The sequence below is a fragment of the Pseudopodoces humilis genome, chromosome 1 (assembly GCF_049639895.1).
Source record: "Pseudopodoces humilis isolate 2021_Gansu_Grassland_sample_001 chromosome 1, ASM4963989v1, whole genome shotgun sequence".
In the NCBI taxonomy this organism is placed as follows: Eukaryota; Metazoa; Chordata; class Aves; order Passeriformes; family Paridae; genus Pseudopodoces; species Pseudopodoces humilis.
In genome coordinates this window covers 75,039,785-75,067,156 of record NC_142200.1, presented here as the reverse complement: position 1 = coordinate 75,067,156, position 27,372 = coordinate 75,039,785, and the positions used below count along the sequence as shown (strand labels likewise).

At 40.9% G+C, this 27,372-nt stretch overlaps 1 protein-coding gene across 4 annotated transcripts in view; it reads right to left on the bottom strand.

Annotated features, from left to right (window-relative positions):
* Positions 1 to 5,644: 5,644 nt before the first annotated feature.
* The window catches only part of FBXL7 (F-box and leucine rich repeat protein 7), a 178,537-nt gene continuing 156,809 nt past the window's right edge, over positions 5,645 to 27,372 (bottom strand). For all 4 annotated transcript variants that reach the window (XM_005530881.3, XM_088065456.1, XM_088065459.1 and 1 more), the window contains exons 3-4: positions 13,348 to 13,959; positions 5,645 to 8,736 (exon numbers count right to left, since the gene is read on the bottom strand). In XM_005530881.3, the coding sequence (XP_005530938.2) occupies positions 8,000 to 8,736; positions 13,348 to 13,959 (1,349 nt within the window). In that variant the 3' untranslated portion in view covers positions 5,645 to 7,999. The remainder of the gene's footprint in view (positions 8,737 to 13,347; positions 13,960 to 27,372) is intronic.

Genomic DNA, 27,372 nt, shown 5'->3' with positions numbered 1-27,372 from the left:
ACCCTCCCCTCATTTTGCAAAAATAAATTTAAGAGCTTGGAGTCTCTCTTAACATGTCTCTGTGTTGCATTTTCAACAGCTTCCCCTTAGCTTATCAGGATATGGTCACCTCGGCCTTGTCACAGGTCCCTTTGCTGTTCTGAGCTGTCCCTGCTCTGTGTAAACTCTTTGGAGAAAAATCTGTCTGGGATGGATGCCAAGAAAACTTCTGCAGAATGTGCATTTCTAGGAGGAGCTCCTGACCCCTTTCTCCTGTTTCTGTCCTGGGTTTATGACAGGGCTCCAACAGTCCCTGCAGGATGGATACCCCACCAAGCAGACTTTCCTCTTGTAACTCCAGCATTTAAGGAATGGCACTGGAGTGCCAAACACCTGACAGGAGGCCCGGCATGCCTCAGGGCACTCCAGAGTCCCTCCCGACTGGCCAGAGCTTCCGTAACTCTCCAGCCTGGATCCACAGGAAAGGATGGCATTTCTTTTCCCTTTTCACTGACATCATGACAGTGGAATGTTTCACTGGATGTTGACAGTGGAATTGTTGCTTTAAGACTGCAGGTACCCCTGCACACGTGAACATGCAAACGCTGTGAATGCCCCAGCAGCAAGAACGTACGACAGTACTAAACATTTGCCAGGTTTCCCATTGCACATCAGGCTGTTTCAAGCAGATAATATTTCTGGGATATTCTTCTCCATTCTGAGAGATCAACTGACCCTTCATGGTTCTGTGATTACTGCCAAATGTCAGGCGCTTGCTTGAACAGTCCTTTCCTCTTGGTTCTCTGGAAAATGCAGCAGGTCCCACCATGGTGGCACCACTGCTCTCCCGCCTGTGTGAAGGTAGAGCTATTTGTGGTGAGCAAATCTCAAGGAAAGGAAAAGGGAGAGGCAACCACATTTCAGAGGGAACAGCAGCAGGGATTCAGGTTTCAGCACTGAGAGAATCTGTCAGCCCAGCTGGGGAGGTGGCAGCAGCAGAGATGACACTCTTGGCCAGTTCCCACCAAGAGGTGGCCCTTGGGATGCTTTCCCAGCACAGCAGCTGCTGAGAGAGAGAGGGAGGACAGGACGTTGTTGGAGATTAAAAACACCAGAAATTCAGAGTCACTTGGGGCACATATACAGAAAGTCTGGATAATTTCTGTTGTTCAGGTATAGGAATACAGTGGCAGAGAGAAAAAATTCCCTGTGGTGCTGGCCCAGCAGTGTCACCGAGGTATGACATGACCATATACATCATGAGAGATGTATACCTGATTTTCTACTACACTACTTAACAAAGAGGATTTCAATGGCTTGATTATGCAGACCTCTTTCCCCCAACTGATTCACCTTGTAGTTCCACATGTCTCCTTAAGAAAAAGCATCAGAAAGCATCATATTTACTGACATTTGTGCATGGACTTCCCACCTCCATTGAGAAACATCAGCAAGATTTGGCCACTGAGTAACTTTTAGTCAGTCCCCTCAGTTAATCTCCTGGATTGCCTGACAAGTAAATGGCCTTATTCATCCTATTAATACTGAGAATCATTTGAATTATCCAGAACTGTGGAGGTGGAATACCTCAGACTGTCACAGGAACTTATGTAACTCTGAGGGCAGAAGAAAAAAAGGAAAGGACAGCATGGAGGAAAGGTCATGACTCTACTACCTTGCCCAAAGCAGGTGTAGTTAGAGTTTGGTCCTGTCATTGATGCCAAATGAAACAGAAGATGCTTCACGCAGTTAAGGAATAAATCACTACAAAAGTACCGACACTGCTATGGGTGGGTGTTTTAGACCCACAGCAGGTACCACCCATGAAAATGCAGGCTCAGCCAACTGTTATGTCACATCATGTGTTAGTCCATTGCATTTCCATGCTGAAATGCAGGTAGTCACTCTGCAGTGTCACGTCACAAAAGACCCATCAACAATTGTAATACCACATGAGATACATGACCATAAAGCAATCAAATAGAATGTAATTTAAGTCCAGAAGTAAACGCTGTTCTTGAAAGGACCTTCACAGCATACAACAGACCAGGAACAGACAACAAGGGCAAAATTGGGGTGTCAGAAAAACAGAATTTGTTCTAAACATTTAGAAATATTTTTGCAGCTGTCCTGATAAAGGCTTGGGATATATCCTTTATAGGACAAGTGATTAAGATGTGAAAAAAGTTGATAAAGCTTAAATTAAATTAAATTATAAACTATACATTAGCTACACTTATTTTTCATAGCTAGAATTTCAATTTTTCCAAAGCTCTCATGTGTCTGCTGAGGCAACTACGTGAATGGAGTATATTGAAGAAGCAATAAAACATCTCAAGAATGGCCATTTACTTGTTTTAAAAAAGCATGTTTTAAAAGCCATCAAAGATAGACAATGAAACATGAAACTGTTAAAAACATTCATTCCTTTTGGCACAGATCCCTCTCTGCATTCTTTTTCCACTTTGCAAGATGACTTTTTCCATTTCTACTGTTTGTGTGAGCTTGAGGCTACAGCATGCAATGTTTCTTTAAAAAACAAAGGAAAACTAATCTATTCTAACCCAAAGAACACAGTAGCTTTAGTGCTAGAAGGAATGGCTAAGATTTCTGTTCTGCATTACAAGTACCAGAGTAATTTAGAAAAGCTTGGGGGTTATTTGTTTTAAAAGGTCCCTCCTTCTGGTTCCTTTGGTTCTTCCTCTGATGCCTGTTTAGTAACTTCTATATTGGCTTATTCTGACATATCTGTGGCCAACTGAATTATTGAACACATAATATTTTTAAAATTTACATTAGCAGAGCCTACTTGGAAAAGATTTCTATTGACTAGTTTAAATTTCACTTGTGCCTCTGTGATCATCCAGAGGACAAGGGAAAAAATGACCTGATGTTTCTATCCAGTTTTTACAGAAGACAAAGATGGGGGAAAAACCTGCTCTGAATCTGTGCAGCAGGGTGCAGGAAAATAAACATCCCTCAGCTTTTATAGAGAAAATGGATTTAATCTGTTTAATAGCATGCAGTAATGCTGTTCAGTCAAATGTATTTTTGTTAGGCTAAGTTTGAATTCTGATGTCTACTGCCTGGAAGTAATTTTAACATGTGATTATTATGCCCTTTAACAGTCCTCAAAAATGGCATGAGTCTGGGTTCACACTGGTGGCTGCACCTTAGCAAAGCTGAGCAGCTGGTGTTGCTGAAATTCAGTTCCAAAGAAGAACAGACCTTATAAATCTGCCTTCCTTGCTCTTCTCACACAAAGATAAAAGGACAGAAAAAAGACACTGAGGCTAACAATCTCTCAGACCTTTATATACTGGTAAAGCTATATACTTCTGCTGGTAAAGACTTTCTGGCCTCACTATATATCTATATATCTATATATCTATATATATAGATATATGTAAATACTGGATGCAGTAGATGAAAAATTACTACTTTGTTTTTGTTTTCAAACTTGACACATCCTCACTGAAACAACTAAACAGCTTGCAGGGCCTGTGCCAAAGGAGTGTACTGTATTTAAATGAAGTTCAATTAATTTTCTTCATGTTTCTCTTCCTACCCTAAACTTCATTCTTTACTGTTTACTTCCTTTGGCCCAACTCTCCCTGCTCAACCAGTCATACAAACCCATCTCTCTTAACCCCAGTCCCAGTTTCTTTGCTGAAAATCATTCAATCTCTTGTCATCTCAGTCCCAGTCCCCCTTGCCCAGGAAATCTCCTTGTCCTTCTTGTCCCAGTTCTCAAAACCCCATCTTTCAACCCTGCCTTGACTTTCCAGACAGCTTCCATATAATTCAGGTAATTTCCTCCTTCACACTGCCAGAGTGATAAACGCCTCTTAGCTTTGCCAAATCTCAGCCTTGCCAGACTACAAGCTCCAAAAGATCTGGGCATGTTCCTTTTCTCCCTGGTTACAGAGTTTGAGATGTTCAAAGACATGTAATGCAGCTAAATTTAGGTGAAACTTACTGGGAGATCAGGAAGACACATCCTTGTCCCAAAGCTGACCTCCTGGCAAGGCTCACACTTTCACTCTGAAGGCCTTAGAGGAGATGAAGAGCAATGGCCCATTTTCAAAGGAAAGGTCGCCTGGAGTTTAACATGAACAAAATGACATTTCCTACAGCTTTATTTACAGAACCAGATGAACCATTTCAACTAACATTTTCAAAGCCCAGCATGGGAAGTTTCAGTATGAATAGCTAAACTGACAAAATTACAAAAAAACTGAGGGTAGGTTACTTTCCTGGAGAATGCTGGGGGAAGAAGAGCCATGCACCAACTCTGTCAGAGAACTTTTCCCCTCTAAACTAACACTGGCAGCTGAGGGGCAGCCTGCCTGCAGTCCAAATAATCACTGTGTTTCTTTTTAATAAGAGTTTGGACCTGCTTCAAGCCTAGCGCTAAAATTAGATATTTTACTAGCTTTTTAATTTTTCAGTTGAAAGTCTAGAAGTTTTGAGAAACCGCATAAGCCACTACTGAAGGTTTCCGTCTGGACCATGGTTCTGAGTTCAAGACATCCAACAGAGGCTGTTTTGCATTCTGTAGGAAGCCAGACAAGCACAGCTCAAGGAGGCAAAAGTGTTGCACTTCTCATCTGTTTCATGCTGCTAATAGGAAAAATACAGTTCTACTTTTTACAAAAGCCAAGGGAAGGATGAATACCTAGACACAGAGTTTTGGCTATAATCACAGCACATGGTAGTTTAGATGTGCCTTTTCTAAGAGACCCCTCTCTAGAGGACACAAATGATTCCAAAGACATAAACAACATGCCAGCCTGACTGATGTGATTCATTGCTGCCTTTCTTAGATGAGATCACCATATGCTATTGCAGAGCAGAGGAAGCCTCAGCACTTGAGCCTGATTTTTATGGTTCAAGAATCACCTATATTTTCACTCAGGAAATTCATAGTCTTCGTTAACCCTAAACTAAGAAGACACATCAGTCACACATTGCAATCTTTCCAGAAAACTCAACTCCACATGCACTATTTCAGTTTTTTCCAGTGCAGCTTTTTCCACTATTTTCTGGTTCCGTTATTTTGGAAGTAGAAATAGGAAAAAAAGTTAAAAGTCAAATCAGGCAAGCTACATCAATAAGTTAAGTTCAAATTTTCTTGAAATAAGTAGCAGTCTCAGAGCACCAACTCAGATCATGTAAGACTATGTACTTAAAAACATTTGGCTTAGAAAAATTACCTTTATTAACTTTCCAACAATACCCCCCAGAGAAGGGTTTCTAGAGCATTCAGAAGATAACACTGCTCCAGCAAGTGCTCTACCCTTTCAGTCGTTCCATTTTACTTTTCTCATCAAATATGTTAACATGCCTTTAAACCAATGCAGAGGCCCTCCTGAAATTTTTATACAACTTTTTTTAATGTGTTTTATTTTCTTTAACTTACACTTCCAGTTTCTGATTATGTTTCAGGGTCAAAAAGAACCACATGAGGAAAATCAAATTTTAAAGAGAGAGATAGGCGAGGTCATAATCCACAATAATTTTTTTCCCTCTTTTAATAGTCATTCACCTTCCTGATGGGTTGATATGCTCAATCACCCACCTAATTTTTTGAGTTTTACAAGAATTTAAGCTTTACTTTTTCACTAGCAGTTGATCAGTTAGTGCAAATGACGCTGCATGCTCATCAGTTACCAGTATATTGCTTTATTTCTTGGTAGCAAATTAAGGCTTTATAGTGAGATTTGTACAGTACAGGCCAATTTAAACATCAGAAACTTTTAAAACCATGTAGCACTATTCACTCAATTTAACATAGCCAGAAAAGTAGCTTTTTTTTTTTTTTTATAAACAATTAAATGTTACTAGTGAGGCCTTATATTTCATGAGTGCAAATGGCTCAAAATCCCACCATTCTCAGGGCTCAACATTTAAATTCTTTGAGGCCATTTTTAGATAAAGGAAAAACAGAGAGTATAGCTGGCTCGGATAAAATATATTGTATTACTTGCTGGAGAAGAATCTCTAATTTTAGAAATATGGAAAGGAAAACCAAAATGAAATTAACCGTCCAAGGGATGGTATCATTTCATGTTAGTCACTGACCAGTAACAGTAGCAATGACAAGTAAATTTTCCCTGGCCCTCTTAACTTCAGTATAGCTTAATTTATAATTCAGAACTGATGCTATCCTGTATATTAAAAAATCCAAAATTGGAGGAACATACATAAGTTACAGGAATTTTTGCAGCAGTACAACAAGTTCCCTCTCCAGGGACACAAACCATATTGCCCTTTTTTTCCCGCTTTTTTTCCTGCAATTTGAGAGAGCATTGTTATAAGTATTTCCTCAGCAGTTACGTGTTTTTCTTGAACATATTGATTTTCACTTCATACCACTGATTTTATTAGTGTTGTCTGGAGATGATGAAACTACTGCTTATGAAAAACAGACACAGTGCTTCCCTTCTTATGAGACACTTATAGGATTTGAGCTGAACATATGAATTCACCTGTCAGTCAGGCACAGGGGGCCTGCCTGAAAATATCATCACCCCTCACGTATCTGGCTTTCAGATCTGAGCATTACATGTGAAAATGCAGAGGAACAGCTGCCAAAAAATTATTAAGAAAGTAACCATGAATCAACCACACACTCTGGGGAAGGAGCCAACGAGATGGGGGACTTCCAAAACACCCCTGCTCATGCAAGAGCAAGAGTGACCTTGAGAGTACCAGGAGCTCCCAGTGTCACAGGGCAACTGTGCTGTTTAATTCTTTGTTGAAAGCAGCTGAATCTGCAGCCTAAGGGAAGACACACAGCCAAAGTCTCAAAAAATTTAAAACTAATGTGAATAACACTCCAATCCCCTCTGTCCCCAGGGGTGTTATCTAACATGAGGCTAATGTCTTTGAAATCTTGAGATCAGCCATCTATCCTTTGAACTGGAAGGCCACAGAAAAGGGTCAGGTTTCCAAGTGTATTAAGGCACATACTAACTTTACCTCAAATGCAAGCCTGGTTTGCTCAGGGAGCATTCACTGCAGTGGTGCCACAGCTGCTGAAGAGCTACAGCAGAGCGACAAAGCCAGACTTTCTGATTTCAGCCATGCCACACAGCGATTGGGACAAGCTGTGCAAGCTGCTCCACAATGCCTCATAGCCTCTCTGCTGTCCTACAGTACTATCTCAGCTTGTTGCAGAATTACAGCAGCCTCTCAGGCTGGCTTGCTGGCTTTTCGTTTTGCCAGGCCACCAAGATCTCATTTGTTCTCCTTCACTCAGGTGAATACATCCCTGCTTATCAGAGACAGAAGTCTCTATCTACTACCAGAGGGTGGTACTACACATGCAGGAGAGGACAAATTTAGAAATGAAGGCAAGTAGTGATGATGCACAAGTAACCTGGAGGTTGGCTTCCCAAGAGAATCCATGCATGGGCACAGTCTCCAGATTCACTCCACAGAGGTGCTCAGCGATGGCCAGAAGGTCTTACTCTGCCTCAAATGAGTATGTTTAAGAATATTACCCAGTATTTTCTGAGGGATCACAATGGATGACTACCAAAAAGATACTTCTTGGAGACAAGAGGATGATTTATCAGCCATATTGGAAAGACTTGGGGAACACAGACACAATATTGCATAGTCAGCTTTGTGAGCACAGCTAGAATTCAGGTGTATTTGACACAGCTTAGTAGCATCTCCAAAGGAGGAATTACGTGCTATTTCCTTTGGAGGCAGCTACTGTAGCCTGGGACAAGATCATGGCTCTTATGGAAATGACACCCCACCGGGGATGTTGAGCACTCATTGCTTTTGCATTAAGGCAGCCTCTCCACAGAGACCCACGGCACCTTAAAAAGTGATCATACAAAAAGCAAACAAAATAGTCCTCAAGAAACACCCCCTCACCCATAAGGTACAAGAAAAATGGACTCCCGTGAGCGACAGAAAAAAGAGCATTACTGAATATGGGAGCGTGTGTTTATACATCAGTGTTTTTAATACTGCATTGCAATGACAGGTGTGGGGTGTCCCTTCAGAAGAAAGCAGGGTTGGTGTGCTCTATAATACAGCGCTTGCAATGTCGTTTAACAAATCGCAGAGCATCCACAGAGACTTCGCAGTCCTGCACGTTCAACATCTGCAGGTCAAAACAGTTGGCAGCCACGATCTGCAGGCCCTGCCCAGTGATGCTCTCGCAGGATTTCAGGCTCAGGCGCTTTAGGTTGAAGCAGTTGAGGGCTAGAAACTCCAGGCCGGTGTCTGAGACCAGCGGGCACTTGCCGATGTCCAGCGATTTGAGTTTTGTGCAATTTTTGGCGAGGTACTCCACGCCGTGGTCCGTGATGCCCTCGCAGCCCCGCGCGTTGAGGTAGCGCAGCTTGCTGCAGTATTTGGCTATGTATCGGATGCCCACGTCCGTGATGCGGCCGCAGTGAGCGATGCTCAGGTATCGGAGACGCGACTCCAGCTTGGCGATCTCCCGCATGCCGAAGTCGCTGACGAAGCGGCAGTCGCTGACGCTCAGTTCCTTGATGGATGTGCAGTAAATCATCAGGTAGCGCAGCCCCTCGTCGGTGATGCGGACGCAGCGGCGCAGGTACAGGTGGGTCAGCTGAGTGCAGTGGGCGGCAATGGTGTGCAGTCCTTCGTCCTCCAGGACGAAGCAGTCTGTCATGTCCAGGTAGCGGATGGAGATTTGCTTCCCATGCAAGGGAGAGAGCTTGATGGAGGCTTCGCGAGTCAAACTGATGCACGTTACTTTGGAGCAGCCTAAGTGGAAAAACACAGAGAGTTTAAGCAAGCAGTAAAAACAAATCACACAGCAGGACCAGAAAGGCAGGTGTGGAACGGTGTGCTGGACGTGATGAAGGTATCCTCATGTTGCAAGAGTGGAATCACCCTGCCTGACTCCTCTGATTTGTTGTGCTCAGTTCGCACACCAGAGGAAACAATAAACTCCGCTGGAGTCAGTAAAGTTGCTTTGAGATTGTGAGCCCTGGAAAGCAATGGACTGATTTTGTCCATATCCCAAATGTAAAATGGTGGTCCTGGGTCTATCAGGGGACAGCCTATGATCTGTTACTGCAATATGAACCCAGTGACAGTCAGAGAAAAGGATACTACGTGACAACCAATGCAGTTTTTTGATCAGTCTCATTGCTGACTGGCTGAATTTGCAAACGAACATCAGAGGCTCTTTCACCATCCAAACTCATTATAGAAAACACAACCCCGCTCCCTTTCCCCCCCCGGCTTCTGCCCCAAGCATTTGGAGAACAGATGTGAATCCAGCCCCAAGCCTGCATTGGGAAGGATGCAAAAGTATGGCACAACTGTGTGCTTGCAGAAGGGTGGAGATTCGGATAACCTAAGGAGAATGGGGAGAATTAGTAGGAGCCAACAGACTATTAAGGGCATGCAAGGACACAGAGAGACAAAGGAAAGGATTGTGTCCAATGAGAAAGTCTGGCCATGAATGGAGGTAACTAGACTAGAAGAGAAACACCAGATCTTGCAAGGAAAGACACAGAACTAGATTAAAGGGAAAAACACACATGGACTTTCCCCTTTTTTAACCTCCACTCATTGCGTAGTGGAGAGTGAAAGCTTTTTTTGGAAAGTGTGGTTTCTGCTGCACTGCAAACTGGCAGTCTTAGGCTTCCTAGGGAAATTCTTAAGCTGTGCCAAGTTCAGCTGGGCACTTTGCATTAGCATAGCTAGAAACAGCTGCAAGAAAAGAGAGTCTACCCATTAGTAATTAAGGCTCAACAGTTTTAGCCATAAATGGCTACTCAGAGAAGTTCTGCAGGTTATGCCTGAAGAGGTGCCTCCAGGTAGAAATAAAAAGACCTTTCCTGTATTGCTGGAACACTGGCCAAGCAATATGAAGTGATTCATAAAAAGTGATGACCTAGAGCTCCATGTATCAGAAACCCTACAGAAATACTGTAGTGTGGAATTAATGAGCATGGTGATGTGTGGAGACTGCCTCAAAAACTTACAGGACCCAAAGCTATACCACTTGTTATTAAAAGCTGTCATTCAGAGGCTTAGTTGAAGGTTTGAATATGCTTCAGCTCTTAAAAGCAAAAAGGAAAAAAAAATCACTTGACACAACCATGTGGACTCACACAAATGTTGTAAGAAGTGTGCAATGTGGACTTGAAACACTGTGCCACCTAGATTTCTACTGCTTTGCAACTAGATTTCTACATTCATCATTTAAATTTATGCTGGTTCTTTAATTTGTGTTTCAAATTAAAGTGTGTGAGTCAAATTCAAATGTGAATTTTACCTTAGGTCTCACACACATTAAATGGGCAAATTGCCCACAGGTCATGCAGGAGCAGGACCTTGAAGTAAAACACTGTCCAATAAACATCTTAAAACTGAATGCTCTTCTCTCTTCAGGCTGTTTCAGATCCATTTATGCTCTGGAGCAATCTCTGGGAATACTTTTGCCTTCAGGTAAGTACTATATACACACTCAGCAACATGAAGGATTTTTCTAAAGGGAAGCAGTACAATACTAATGCTGTAAAAAATTCACCTCTAGTATATTCTTTGAAGTAGGTGATACAAAATGCATGAAAGGAGTTTCACAGTAGAAGCTGGCACATAGGCAGAGTTCTGTTGCACCTGATGTAGTTGCTGTTGCACTTGGCTGAAGAGGTTGCTGGATTAGGAACCAGTCAGTCTGGATATTTTATATTCTGACCAGAATTCAGTTTTAAATCCAGCTTGTTGAGAATGATGCATCCACGAGACCAAGGAGAACATTCTGTGTGCTGAGAGTTCAAGAAGGTTTAATGACCATAACTGAAAGTAAATGGGTCAGAAGTCTCACAGCAGGGCTGGAGTCACATACATCACTTGTGCGACCGCTGCTTTGTCAAGCTCAGCATTGCCATCTCTAGTTACTTTGGCTACACTGTAAAACATTTCATGGGAAGGATATTCAAAATGGTTTCACCAGAAAAAGAGTCCATGCTGGTATAGCACAGACTGATCTTTAGGCAAAATGACAGGTTCCAAGGTCCACAACAATTTTTCTGTCCTAATTAATACAAAATGTAAAAATAAAGCTCTTGTAACAGGATTTTTCATAAAGTAGGTATAACTGATTTCTAAAAAGGAGGAGAAACATCCAAACAGACCAAAAAACATTGGCTAGAATGTTAGATAATAACGTGCAGTCAAGCTCAAACAACTTCTAGCAGTATCTCAGACCTGCCCACAAAGTAGATGCTGACAGTGACAGAACTTACATTGTGGAAAGCTCCTAAAGTTAATACAAACATCTGGTTTTGACATTAAAGATTTTGGTAAGTTTTTGCTGCCAAGTAGCCATCCAAGGGGGAAAAGGATTCAACTAAATGTACAACTCTGAACTGGGATTTAATTAACTAGCAACTAGCATCACCCCCCAACATACACCCCCACGTCCTCTTGCTCAGTATGGAACCAAACAAGTGAAACACTTCAGTCCTGAGAATTCCTTGAGTATGGAGGTGCAAGCCTTGGCCTCATAACTACAGAGAGAAGCAGGGAAAAATGGAATCCTCTTTCCAAAACATGCTCCAAAATTACCCACATCAGAATGAAAAAACTGGACCCAAAACAAGAGCCTGGAGACTGATTATCCTCAATTCATATGGTACATGCAGCAAAAGCTGTACCCAAACCCTGACTTCTGAGCATGTTCAAAAGCAGAATTTTTCCCTCACATGCTCCAAATAGAAAGAACAACTTAGGAAAAAAAGAAACTAAAATTACTTTCCTATCTCATTGATGAGACAAAATGAAGGAAGACAGGTATTTTATTTGCCCCCTGCACACTTTATACCAAACTGATGAGTTCTCAAGGACAGATGCTACCTTCTGGGTCTGAGAATGAGAGGGTTGGAAAAACCACAAATGAAGATAGACCCCAAAAGAAGCTATTTCAAGATCTGGTATAATCTTTTCCTTTTCCCTGCCTTTGAAAAAATCACCTTTGTTCTACAACACATCCATAAACAAGGGCTGTGGACCAAAGCATTTTTAACCACATATAAGCCCCAAGGTACACTCACAGTGTGAGCTTCTAAGCTCTAGGTCCAAATCACACAGGTATACACATTTTCCCCCGGCACTGGAGATGCTTCAACCTGAATGTGTGATTAGCAATCCAGAACTAATGTCAGTGTGTACCAACAACAAGTAATTCATATCCAAGGTCACTGTGAATAGACTCTTGTGGAGTTCCATAGACTCCTTATTACCCTTGTGGTTTCAAAAAGCTATCACAAAAAGGGCATAATTCTGATTTATTGATATTTGTTTTGATGCCTTTCATGACATTCTGCCATCCTAGGACTGGGGTGAGAGAGTTGGATAAATCAGCTTAAAAAAAAAAAAAAAAAAAAAAAAAGGCAGAGAAAATAATGAAAATCAGTGTACACCAGATAGGTAGCCTTGGAAAAAGTATGTGATACCAGAGACTTGATAGCATCACTTTCTATCCCCTGTTGTTTAATCCCCATCTTCATCCTGCTTGTTACCACTGGTACCTCTGCAATGACAAATCTGATTCAGCTGATTTATGATGGCATTAGACTGATAACAGATGAGATCACAAAGTAAATGTTAAGCAGCAAATTTACTTCAGTCCTCTGCTTGGCTGCATCCTTTCCATTAAGTGCCAACCTATAGGCAGAGAGGAAATTCTGTGCAACTGACCTTGGGAAAAAGTACCTTGTTTCCCCAGGGCACGCTTGAAGAAAATTGTCTAAAACATTTCTGCTGATCTAAACATCTGCAATGGCTGCTTTAAAAAAAGAAAAAAAGAAAAAAAAGGGAAGAAAAGAGAAAAAAGTTCAAGCTGGCTAAGTCTTGTTAAAACAGCAATGGAAATAAAGGGACCTTGAAGTTTAGCTAGGGATGACAACTGATATTAATCCCCAGAAAAAAAAGCCTAGCACTTATCCTGAGCTCCTCCTCAAGTCACCAGATTACAGATGTATTCATTACCTATAGAAAATCTACCTATACATGTGTGTGAAAAGGATAAAACAAATTTTGTTGAAGTATCTAGGCTTCACCACATGATGTAGCACTGACTGCAGCATGGGCCCTTCTGTGGGTGCTTTGTGCAAAAACCTGTAATAAATCCTTGTGCCATTTGAACAGGTTGTTTCTGTTATCTCAATTCCTTTGGAAGCAGCCTGGCCACTCCAGAGGTGCTGTTGGCATTGGGGGCACTGAGATTTTAGTGGTGCCTGTCTCACAGGTGTTCTGTTAGGAGACAGGAGACTGCTGTCGTTGAAAGACAACACAGAAACAATAAGTGTGCACTTATGGAGGTTGACAAACATCAGAAGCATCTGTATTCCCTGTTACCTGACACATCCAGATGTTCCAGGTTTGGGCACAGCGACACAACATCAAAGACCGCCTCATTGGAGATGTTGTAACAGCCAGACACCTCCAGCCTCCGCAGTTCTGGACAGCACTGGGCAATGGTGTAGAGTCCTCTGTCTGTGAGCCGCCTGCAGCCACTAACAATTACCGTCTCCAACATGAGACATACGTTGGGAGTATCCTGACAAAGCCTCCGGGTCAGCACTTTGAGAGCCCTGTCTACGTTGATTGTCTCGCCAGTCAGGCGAATAGTCCTCCAAAGCCGCGGGTCCCAGGCCAGGTTGTACCAGCGGCGGCACACGCGGGCACAGCGGCACAGCTGGTTAGTGGGCAGGAAGGAGAAGATCTGGATCATGGAGTGGTCGGGCAGCCGGTCTATGTTGGCCTGCTCCTTCTGGTGCTTGGATGCCAGCCGGATGAGAGGATGGGTGAGACGGGTTGGAGGCGGCGAATGGACCATGGCAACGGTTTCCCCAGTGACTGAGGATGAAGACGTCGACGAACCTCTGCCATTTTGGAACCCAGGGGAATTTGGTGGAAATATTAATGCTGGACTGGGTGTGCTGAGCGTGCGCATGCTCAGGTCGGAATCTGGAAGATAGAACACACAATTTTAATGAGCACTGGACAGGCACAGAGCTCTCTGCACAGCATAGCACCCTCTTGGCCCATTTGCTAATGGCATACGATGGACTTTGGACGTTTGTTGCGGGGTTAAGCAGTCACTTCTACCAGTCAGAGTGAGAAAACATATTTCAAAAGCCATGTGAGCAAAGGAGATGATGCAGTTCTGAGTCCTGAATAGAAGACAGCAGTGGAAGGATTATTTAAAATCCAAGGATTAGAATTCTTTATACTCTTAATTAAATGCTGTAAGGAATTATTATGTTTGAGTCACAGACTTTTTCTTGACAGAAAGTAACTGTTCTGAACTTTGGCACAGCTGTCAGCTCTTAGGGGCAGAGGGTGCTGTGGTCCTTCATCTCTCAGCTCTTTCAGCCATTCAGCAGGAGGCCAAATAAGAGCTGACAAGGCAAATGCTGCTTCCTTCAACAGATTTGGGCAGATGGGAAAAGCTCAACTCCATTTTCAATGTGTCATCAGAGAAGTTAATTTTTCAGTCTTGCAAACTGAAACTCTGAAGTTAAAGCAAGAGCCCAGTGACTAGTTCATCATGTGCACACAGAAAACACTCCTTTCCAATGGACTAAAATGAACTTCAGTTGGATTGGAAAAAACAAAAAAAACAGCCTAGAAAAGTAACTGATGAAGAAACAGCATGCCTGGAAACTTGCCGGAGAATTGTTATACAATATTTACACAATTTACACACTTATTGCTAGGGCTGTTTGTCACACTGGAAGCAAACCAAGTAAAATACTGGAAGACAACTAAGATATAACTTAGATAGTCAAGCAAATGCCATGGACAATACATTCAGAGACTCTAAGGATATTTTAGTAGTATGCTACACAAGATACAACCAGTGTATGAGAGATGCATGTTGCTGCTGAGCATGCTCTCTCCACCTCACTACTGATCTCAATAGATGTTCTTCATAAAGGAAAGCACCAACCACAAATGAATACAGTAACCACAATTTAGTGACCAGTAGAATAACAAGTTTCACAGACAGACAATGTTTTAGAGGACCAAGCTTTTCTCCACATCACATCTCCTGCTGTCACATCAATGTTCATTCCTTTCAGGGAACAAAAGACTTTGTGTACAAAGGCAGCCCCTTAAGTGACACTGACTCTGCAGCTGTGTGACTGTGACAGCACAGGTAAGGGCTCAGCAAGATACCGTCAGAAATGCATTCAGCAAGCATGTCCACACCAGGATCTGGGCAGAGTTTTTGAATTAAATACATTTTTGGTGAACTTGATGGTTACACATAAACTTCCCCGTCAAGCTTTTACTTAGCCCAGCACAGGCCTGCTCTGATCTCACTACCTGCAACAACAGCAACCACTGGCCTTGCATTTTCACAAATGTGCCTACAAGGGAAAGAGGCACAAATATTTAGCTGAAGAACCCAAGACACAAAGTCCAATTCCTCAAGATCACCTAGCTGAGCTGCAGAGAGATCAAAATCACCCTCTCACACTGAGGAGAAAAAACCTATGCTGCCCAGTTCCTTCCTTCTTCCTCTTCTGCATCTTGTTTTTCTTTGAAACTCACTGTTTCAGCAAATGAAAGAAAATATTTTCCCCAAGGCTTCTGAGTCCATGCTATGGCTATGTGGTCCTAACACAGGGATTTGTGTATTTATGAGCAAGAAGAGTATCTTCATGCTGAGTAGGCTTTGCAGACACCCTGCTCCCTTTGAGAGCTCCTAATACCCCCCTGGCAGCTATTGCAAATAATTGCATCGAGAAGTGTTATTTGGTAAGCATCTGGTATATGCTGGTATTTTAAAAATGAGATTTACAGCTGGAGAGAAAAAACCAAGCAGCAGCAGCCAGGCTCCTGCAGACAAGCACAGACTCCACAGGCATCTTAGGCAACAGTCCCCGAGATTAATTTTTGCAAGGACTTACCATATGTTTGACCTCCCTCACATTATCACCAAAACCAATGACAGTGCCTGAAGCTAAACATGTGTGGAATATGTGGCAGAGCCTTCACTTTTTGCTGCTTTTTTGAGATTTTAATACAAGAATGTTTCTAATATAAAAGAATATACACTTTTTCTCCAAGTGCTGGATGCATCTTCTACTAGTACATGTATTTGATATTGTCAATTCCTTTCTTTTTACTTTTTTCTTTGCTTTTGGCTTTTTCTTGGTTGATTGTTGGTTGTTTGTTTTACACAAACCAGAACAAAAAGGAAAACAAAATGATCTAAATAAAAAACCACAGAACAAATATGTGTTTCTAGTCCACAAAATAGAATTAAAATCAAAAGCAAAAAAATTAAATTATGAACATCTGTTTTAAACAATTTTTAGTCCTGTGGGAATGAGTACCTTCTGTAAGACACAGCATATTTGGAAAACATACATTTTTAGTCAGTTATCGTTAAAAACACCTTAAAATTTCTGTCGGGCTACAGTCTTCATTAGTTTCCATTTCTACTTAAGCATAAAAAAGCTATTCATACTCCATAATTCTCCCCCCCTTCCCCTGGTGAGCAATGCTCCAAGCTAATACGGCTAATCTCCACTGCTTTTGGATCAGAAGTGGCATTCCTTCATCACTCCTGGGCACTGTGAATAATCAATACCTTAGACATTCTGGGTGCGTAATGAATTACTATTACGTGTTTTTTAACTTAGACTTGGAGCTAAAAAAGGCCTGACCTTCTGTTTTATGTGTATGCTCCGTGCTTTGTGCTCTCTTAATTCTCTCATTAGTATAGCAGTTCCAGATGTGCATCCTGTATTTCCCTTGCCTTCAGTCCTGAAGGTGCATCACGTGAAACTTGCTCCTTCCATCCTCGCGGCATGGACTTCCATACAGACACGTGCATACACCCCCTGTCTCCAGTCCACAAAGTATTGTGAAAAAAGACCATAGTGTTGTCATTGTGTTTAAAAAAGGGAGTTGTGAGCACATTTCTGCTCTGCTGAGCCCATAATGCAATATGCTCCCAGACAAGAATTTTGCTGGTAGCTCAGCTGAACTCCACATGGAGGTATTCCTGCTTACTGTTTACTGTACACCCCTAAGGGGAAATGAAAAAAAAAATAAAAAAAAAATAGCAGGTGAGTCCAGGAGCCTTATTGCCAGGAAAAACTTGGAAAGTTTTTTGCTAGCATTTAAAACTTTAGCAAAACAGTTGGTCTACTGCACATTTTCCAGACTTTTCTAATGTTGTTGGGAGGGGCTTCCTATGGCACTATCTCAACCTCTAGGAGTTTGTTTCAAATTTTGTTCTTCACCATTTACTGAGTGCTAGCCAACAGGCTGGGGCAGTCTGAGAAAGATCAGCTTAATGACAGTGTAACATTAATAAACACAACCCCGAAAGTACAAATGAAGTTGCTGATTACAGTTCTCAATACACATCTTTATACACACAAATGCCCAATACAAGCATTTCTCTTGTAAACTCATTTGTTTACAAGCCAGAAACGCAACTTTAATTTTGGTGATCTTAGAAAGTAAAAGCAAATTAGAAAGCAGCCCTGTACTTCCCTCCCTACGACCTCTTTTGCCCCTTTGCCTCCAATCTTCTGTGCATGATGCCTTTTATTAAAGCTTTGATCAAGCTCTGAAAGTTGTTTGTTGATGAAAGACAAAATTTCTTAACAATCTTTAAAGAAATCTGAAAAGATGAGTACCAGTAACAGAACCATAAAAGCTGACACAGAAGGAGCAAATGCACTAGAGGGAGTTTTCTTATTCCACTAGGAATCTGGTTTATTTCAAAGGATTCTTTCTCCCCAGTTTGTTACCCAATTAATACATACATCTGGGAACAAAAAACCTTTAAAAATATAAGATTCAAGCCAAGATCTAGTCTCCATTCCTTCTGGCATAGACAATAATATGCAGTCTCTGATTTCAGAACCAGAGAGAAAACAATGTTTTATTTCCATTACTCCAGCAATGCACACTAACACAGGATGCTCAATGTCCAGATCCCAGCATGGACTTTTTAGGGTTGAACCATTTTCCATGCTCAAGTCATGGCTCCATTCATTCACACCTTCCACTATGGTATTGTGAATGAGTCTCTTTTGAAATGAATACTATACTGAGTTCTTCAAGCTAAGAAAATTAAAATGAAATTTTTGCAAATATCAAACTTCAGATTCTTATCTCACAACTGAAAAGGATCCTCTGTGTTGATCTCCTGTCACCACTGACATTTTTAGCAAAACTAATGCAAGAAATAAACCAAACCCTCTTCAAACTCTGAAAAAGCCAGTGTAGCTGAGAAAAATAAAAAGCAATTGTCATTTTTGTAAATGTTAGCTGCAGAGTAATGTGCTCAAGAAGCATTTACATAGAGTGCCAAAACCTCACTGAGACTTAGCATGTCTTCAATAAGTGTTTGTAGATATCACATATTTTACTAAGTGCAATGTGGGTATAGACTTCACATTTTTACCACAATACCATCAACCTCAGGCATGCCAAGTAAGTTCTCCTTTCACAGGAACTGGGAAAAATGGGAACTTAATGGTTGTAGCAGCTACAATCAATGGTGCAAAGGGGAACAGAGCTTCTACAGGGGATACAATGTGGGCTGATTCAAGGAGAGACTTGTGAATTTGATAGATTTCAAATATGGCTGTGTGCCCTTAGCTGAGAGTAGGAAAAGGACTTAGCTAGGACAGTAGGCTACAACACAGCCATTTTCTTTTCAAGGCCCTGGGTATGGACAAAGTTCCAGAAAAAGGGATACCTACAAACAAACAAACAAATGAAGCGCCTTCCACATTGCAAACATCCTCAGGCATTTCTCTCAGGATAAGTTACCCTACTGACCTTGGTTCCTCCCAGTCCCAAGAGGCTGGGAGGAACTGGAGAGTCTGAGATAGCAAAGAGGCAGCTGGAACAAAACTCACATGCAAACTTGTGTGGGGCTGCAGCGGTCAAGAATGCCAGAAGGAAAGGGTTGCCCAGTGGAGATACATACCTGATTTTGCAGTCTTTCACAATGAAGAACATACAGAATGAGTTAGATGAGCTCTCTCACCGCTCTCCAGGAACACTAAGCACACCTCTGATGTGCATGTCTGTCCTGTTTTTAACTGCTAGGGGCAGTTATTACTCATCTCACTGAGGTGATACAGTTGTCACTATATCAAGTTTCTAAGTTTTTCCCCTTATTTGTCTGTTTCTTGCCCCTCTCCTTGTTACTGTGAAGAATAAGAGGTCTTCACTCTCCCTGTAAGGATTTCTTACATTCCTATGCCTTTCTTTTTATTAGTCATGTTACTAATATTCCCAGTTTCTTCTATCTTTTCCTTTACATTTTCTCCTATCTGTGTTTTTCTCTTAAAGCGCAATGCTCCGAACTGAGCACCATGCACCACCCAACCTCATCAGCAGTGGTGAAAGTGGAATCCTTTGCACCCATATTTCATGGAAGCCAAATTTTCAACCTCCCAGATTTCAACAGTCTCAGAAGGCTGATGTATTTTCACTCTGTGACTCAAGATAATTGGGAATTAAGCTGGGATTCCCACATGCCATACAGCACCTAGAGATAAATTCTTCTCATCTGTATTTATGGAATCAATTCATCTTCCCTCTAGCTGTCTCCTTAGACTTAATCTACTTTTTCAAGGGTATTTTGACTACCGAGCAACCTTCTCAAAGTGTGTTGGTTTTCAGTTTTTCAAATACCTTGTAGCTCCAGGGTCATAAACTTTAACCCATTTCTCTAGATATTGGTAATTTTGTGTCTTTAATTGAAAAAGATGGTTCCTAGAGAGAAATGGAAAGTCTGGTGACCTGCTAACAAATCTTGCAAGCCATCGCAGATGAGACCAGCCCAGCTGGTCAGAGCATGGTGCTGGTAACACCAAGGTTGTGGATTTAATCCCTCTATGGGTGACTCACTCAAGAGCAGGACTCAATGCTCCTTGTGGGTCCTTCCAAATCAGCATATTCTGTGATTTCTGAAGGGTTCTTCCTGAAACATCATCACAGCTGACATATACTCAGAGTGATAATTACACAAAATACTATTCCCCTTCAGTGCCCACCTTAACGTATAATGATTTTGTTTACTCTGTATTTCACCAGCTTGTTTCCAATACACACATGCAAAAGTCCAAATAAACCTGAGATGAGTTACAGCTACTGCTTCCCTCTCACCAGACAATTTATTTTTGCCAAAACAGAAAATTACATGGAAAACCGAGGTCAAAGGAACAAAAACACTTTGGCAAAGGTGAAAAACAATTTTTTATCCTGTGAGATCTTGTCAGAAATGCAATTCTCATTTTAAGAGGGAAGACCTGCAGCAGAGCTCGATTTGTCAGTGTAAGAATAAGCAACCTTGGAGCTCACAAAGTAATCACATCCACATGGTCTTGGAAGGAACAGTTCCACAGAACTTGAAATAACCTTTTATGGTTTTTAAAAACCTCCTTTAGAATGTAATAAGAAACTATTGTATTGAAACTATTGAAACTAAGTACCTATTGTATAAGACTAGAAGCATTGTGGAAGAGGGATATGTTAACTAAAATCTGTAGCCATTTCACAGTAGTTTCTGTGTGACACTTTACCTTGGATTATACTGTTGTAACTTCCCTGTGATATTGAGCTCCAGTTTTCTTTAGCCTATAAACTCGTCTACATACATTTGGAGACCTGATCTTGCATTCCTGGCATACTCACAATAGATGGTTAAAGTCAAACAGCATTGCAAGTGAAGTAATCATTACAGTTTTATTAAGCAAATAATTCTTCCTTACAATGTATTTGTCAAAAGCTGGAACTAATTTCTCCCCTACTGACTTTGTCCCCTGCCACTTGACAGGAATTAATTTTATCCCCATATTTTTGAACAGAGCTAAAAATACAAAGACCAAGAAAAAGTTAAAAAGTAATTCACTCTTAGTTTAGGAAGTCAAAGCATCTTAATTTAGTCTTCAGTACCACTGATGATACTAGCTCATCAGCTTTGAGGAAAGGGTTTCACAGTGCATTATTGCAGGGAATTACATAGAGATGGATTGGAAGGTGCATTTTTTTCCATGTTCAGTAAACATGTATCCCCAAATGAATTCCACACATGCTTAAGTACAAGCTGTATTTAAATCCTTCAGGTCAGATGCTCTCCCAGTTCTTAAAGGTATGCCAGGGAGCTCCTCCAGCTGAGCTCGTGTATATTTACATTAGCAAGGAGTGTAGTCCAGAAAGAGGAGTTCTGTGGAGCAAAACTAATATTGCTGAAAACCCAACATCCACAGGCCAGGGAAGTGGGTGTTATTTTTTTGCCAATATGTAATTTAATCCCCAACCCTGAATGCTCAGTAGGAGTTGCCTTTGGTGCTTTAGCTGTATTGCCAGAACATATTTTTTTATTTGCTTTAGTTTTGCTGGACTATAGCTAGGTTCATGTACCTTGTGGTGGTTACTAAAACAGAGTAATAAGGAGAGGCATTTCAAAAGTGAGCTTTGGACTTGAACAAAAATACGAATAAATAAACCCACTCGTCAGAAGAAGCCCCTGTCTGCCTCCTCCAAGTCATGAGCTATCATCTCCCAACCTGCTGTTCCATACCACTTTGAGGTATGTTCTGTACCCTGATGGATTTTCAGGGCTGGATTATCAATGGACCAGACAGGTTGCATTTCATCATCCCCCATTCTCAGGATTATCACACCTATGGGGATCCATGCTGTTTAATGCACTGCTCTGAAATGTGAAAACCAAATGGAGTTAAAATGAAAATAATCATTTTACAAGGTGCTTATAAATAAGCATCTTCAACATACTTCTATATAAAGGTTTAAATAAGACAACAAAAAGATAGGAAGTTTGCTTAATTTCAAATCGTACTAAAAATCCTGTCATCATCTCTCTCTCTTCTCCTGATAAGTTTGACAGCCTTAATTAATGCAGGAACACCACCCTGGTGAATACAAGAAACCCTTCCCAATTTATCCACAGAATTACTTGTTTCAGAGAAACAGGCTTACAACTAAAACCCACCTTTTCTTTGAGTTACTCCAACATGCTCCGAGGTCAAAATTTTTTCAGGCAAAACATTTTTCCACATGATTGGACAACATCTACATTACTGTGTTCCAATTTTTAAATCTATTGTTCTTTATTTTTCATTTAATACCAAGATTACATAAATGTAGAGAAGATGTGTACACACTGCTTGATAGTGGCTCTCAAGCTACATATACATGGCCAGAACCAGTCACTTAGAATAACACTGAGATGGAACAAACAGATCCTACTCTGTATCTGAAGGATAAACATTCTGTTTATGTTGATGCAACTGTATCTTTGCAATTTATACAGAAAACTGCAACAACCGCTTAATGGCTCCCAACTTCAAAGTGCAGAAATCCAGTCAGCTGTTCCAGACAACTGTAGTTGTTCCACTATTTCACCTTTCCAAAATGGAAGAATTTGGAATAAAATTTGTACCAGTTTACATTATTACAAAACTTCAAGACAAGTTGCAGGAATAAATTTATGGAAGAGAAATATTTTCAAAATCCCCAGTTCACGTGGATCAAAACCACGGGGACCTGCAGAACTCTGAAGTGTATTTCTGGCACATGTGCGTGACTCTAAATGGAAAATAATATACAAAGCAGAGGAATGTTTGCCTCTGGGAAAAGCTGACAATATAATCACTTTGTTGTGTAATCAAGAGGACTTGCATCTAGTTGGTAGCAAATGCTGCAGTAGACAAATAATTCCCCCAAGAATTGCTGTTTCCAGCATATTCACCATAAACAAATTATTTGTGTAAAAGAACATTGTTTTTCATAATCAACTGTTGGCATTTTAAAAGCATGCAGCTCTCAGAAATTACCGACTTTCAAATTAACAGGGGATCCAGAATCTGACCTTCAGAATTGGAGAAATAAATGGTAAGCAGTATGCTAAACAGAAGAATAAACAGTAATGAGAGATTTAAAACCATAAAATTGTGCTTCTCTCCTATCAGTCAAGTTTAGATCACAGAATCATAGAATGCTGATTGGCTGAAAGGGACCTTAAAGATCATCTAGATCCAATCCTCCTGCTGTGGAATGGACAACTTCTACTAGAATAGATTGCTGTCCAACCTGGCTTTGAATACTTCCAGGGATGGGACATCTACAGCTTCTCTGGGCAACCTGTTCCATTGCCTCATTACCCTCGCAGTAAAGAATTTCTTCCATATATGTAATTTAAACCTACTCTTTTTTCACTTTAAAGCCATTTCCTCTTGTCCTGTCTCTACATGATCTTGTAAACAGTATTTCTCCAGATGCTAATGATGGATTAAATCAATGTAATTTAGAATAGTACAAATATTCTTCTTAAAACAAAATCAGGCTTTGAAAACGTAGTTCTTTGCCGATAATTTGGAAAAGGTAAACCTGCAAATTATAGGACAGAGTTGTACAGAGCACAAGAAGAGGCCTCTAGATTAAAAATAAGAAAACAAACTCAAAACCCAGCTGGTAAATCCAATCCCAGCTCAGGTTGGTTCTGCTCAAGTTGTTGTGGATTGTCCATGAGATACTTGCAAGTGCCCCCTGGGCAACCCAGCTGACAAGTTGTGTGTCAGAGCAGTAGACACATCTCCCACCAGCTGAACTACCAGTAAGTAAGTGATAATGAAACAGCAACAAAAAGTTCTGCCAACAGACAAGACAACATAACCTTAATCTAAAAAAACCTGCTTAGTAAGTTCCTAGTGCTTAATAAGTGACTGCTCACTCCAGAGTGAGTTTGGTGAGCTCTTTTCAGTCCTGTAGGAGAATTACAGAGAGGTAGTAACAGTTTTCCTGACTTTACAAATGAGATGTGTTTACCCCCAGACTAATGCTTTTGCAGACTAGGAGCCTCGCCTGCATCCATCTGTAGGATGCCCATGGGTTACAGAAAATGAGTAGAACTGTGCAAAGTGTAACTAAAGGCCAACCTGCAACACGTGCTCCGGATCAACTCAGATACATTTACACCTCAGTTTTCAAAGTTTATTTTCTTTTCCAGGAATGAGATTCCTTCAAAGGTACCTGCTAGTATCCTGGCAAGCACTCTCATGTGTTGAGGGCAAATACCTCATTTCTAGGGTTGCATCCCTCCTCCCTTCTCACCCCTGGCCAAACTGAATAAAACAAAACTGGTCTCCAGGGCTTTTTTAAGTAATGGTAGAAAACTGGATTTCATCCGGATTTTTGCATTTCTTACAAACTCAGTGTTGCCACTACATGCACAGACAAAGGAATCATTCAGCAAAGAGCTGGCCAAAGGCAATTCCCCAGCAAATCACCTTTGGGACCTGGGTGAGAGGAACACTCTGGAGAGGATGAAAGAAAAGAAACATAGGCATCCAAAGCAGAAACCCACAACACCAGCTCAATCTAACTTATCCAGCATCTCTCAAACAAAGATACATAAACCGAGGCTTTTTCATAATAAACACGTCACATTATGAGAGCATTGGAGTGACAGTGAGCAGTCCCCTCTTGTTACAAAAACACACAATAATACACACAACAACTCACTGAGCAAGCACACAGTGCTTATTCAGAACCACAAGGATTAAAATTTTGTTTATGGGAAATATGGGAGTTAAGCTGTGAAAGAGCCGTGGCCACTGGCAGCTTTCATCTACTAGAAGAATGTAACTGGCTCAAGCCCAACTGCACTAAGTTACATGGACTCCTGACCACCAGTGTGAAGCAGCCCCAGACTGTGTCAAAACAGATGGTACTTATGACTGCAAAAGCATTCAGAGGGCATTAGCCACCCTCTGAAACCCAGCCCTGCCGTCTGAGATCCCAATAGCTGTATCTGTGATTTGTGCTGTGTAAATTGCAGATCCCTCTTTATACGCAGCAGCATATGGTACTCTGACATTTGAGGAGTATCAGATGTACATACATGCAAGTAAATCAGGAATTCAGCACTCAGTACTTATGGCAACTTCAGTAACTTCCCAGTCTAGTGAACGCCACAATAAATAACTGGATTATTGTGCATAAAATATGAACTGACTGCAGTCATTCCTTTTCAATTCATTGTGATTTCAATTTACTGCAATGAGATAAACAAAATTATTCACTGACTCTTTCAATGTCACTTTGATTTCATTAACTCAAAATCAATGTGCAAAAAGAGAAAATGTGATGTTTATGTCTGTGCAATTGCTGAGTTATTATTCAAAGCAAGAACTCTGCAACTATCTAAATCTTTCATCCTGTTTCATGTTAACCTAAGCTAATTATTTAAAACATCATCACTAGCTCTATATGGAATTTTACATTTATCATCAGATTTTATCACCAGCTTATGGCAGTATCTCAGGGAGTAGTCTTAAAGGCAGGACAGCAGCAAAAGCAGCATTTGGAATCAAGAAATATTAGACCTCTTGACAATGTAAGAGGAAGATGAAGAGAAAGGCCCTTATCTTCACAAAGCCCAAGGAAAATGGGAACTTGTCAGGGTGGTCTCATGAATATGTATATACACCTGTATATATATGTATAGGTGTACAGGAGTCCCTTCTAAATATAATTATTCTGTGTTTACCAACTCAATTGAACTTAACAACATTCCTCTTTTTGAGGCCTTGCACAAAAGAACAAATTGTGCCTAATTAAAGAAAATCAAGTCCTTGTGAAAATGTCATAATGTATGTGCTAATTCCCAAACTCTGAGTGAAAAGGTTAAGTGATCTTGATCTGTGCAGCTGAAGATCAAAAAGGATATGCTAATATGTACCATGATCTCCAATGCATGTAGAGAGCACAGAGGTGATGGAAAGGTTACTGTATTTGCAGAGTTATGTAAGAAGGAGCAGTAGCCAAGTTTGACAAGAGACAACATTGTCATTGGGGGTTAAAAATTATGACACAGTAGACAAATAGGTCAAGGCATATGATGAGTGGGTTAGGATTGACATCTAGAGCTTTCTAGGAAGCAGCAAAATTAAAAACAAAACAAAACATAACAATAGAGGATTTAATCTATGAAGAAAATTTTGCTTCAACATGTTGTTTACACAGGATGACCCAAGAACTTTCCCACCCTTTATCATCAGCCAGCCCTGATTTGTTAGCCATCCTGGTCTTTCTAAAACAGAGAAGTAAAACTGTTATTGAAAGAATTTGCCAGAAGAGTGAAAAAATAAAGGAGTTAAATGATGCTTATTTTCATCATTGGCATGGATACGTATTTGGGCTGAGAAGCAATGCCCTTGCTACAGCTTTTTGAATGTTGCTTCAGTACACACTTTTATATATTTTGTTGTCTATCCATAAAATACAGACCATTCTCCATTCTGAGAGGAAAGAGGATGAAGTTCACTGCAATGCACATGATTCACAGCAGCATACTACCCTACACACTCCGGTAATGGACTCTGATAAGTGTCCTGAACTTCAGTGAAATTCCTCAAGATTTTTTTTTTCCCCTCACAATACAGTGAATATACCAAAGAACCTTGTAACTTACAACTTGAGTTTGAGACTCAGCATTCACCAGCTTCAATTCTGAGATTCCTGAGCAGCACACACCACTGCCAGTCTTCCTCCTTGCTGTAGAAAAATTAGCATGTGCTCTCCTTTTGATAGAGTTGAGGCTACAGACTTCTTGGTGGAATGCCCTGTGCTAAGCTTGGAGACAAGAACTACCAGAACTACTGAATCGGTATTGAAATCCTAGTGAATCCACCCTCAGACCAGTTCCAGTTGAACTGGCGTTTATCCTCATAAGAGCTGCTTCAGAAGTGAGGCTGATGGACACAAAGCACAAGGGAAAGTTATCTTTCAGAGAAAGAAAAGCACTGTCCAGCTGCTCTACTACCATTATATTTAAGGAGTGATGACAATGTTGTGTTTACAGGATGCATGATGTAAATTAAGGTAGATGTAATGAGGCTTGGGTTGTAGAAAAGACATTTAACACTGTGCTATAGTTCCACCAGGTACTGAGGCCTTCAGGTGGAGAAATTATAGTAATGACTTACTTCATCATCTCCCTCCCAGCTGCACAAGACTTCAAGCAGCACACTAATGCAAACAAAAAAAAAATAAAATTACAAAAATGTATTCCTAGCATTCTTCAGTATAACTTGGAAACACGGAACACAGCCAATAAAGAGAGATCACAAAGTCATATTTAAAAGCTTTTAATGAGAAGGCAAAAAGAGTTTTTATTAGGAAACATTTAGAAGCACATAGTGACTTCACATTTTCCAGCTCACTGAAGTTACAAGCGAAGAGGCTGATGCTGTAGTACCAAGTAGTTCCTAGGATGTGCAGAGTACCAGAGGCTACTGTAAATTCAGAGCAGCCAGCATCTCACAGGATCACAACTCCTCTCACTACACACTAAATCTGAAACAC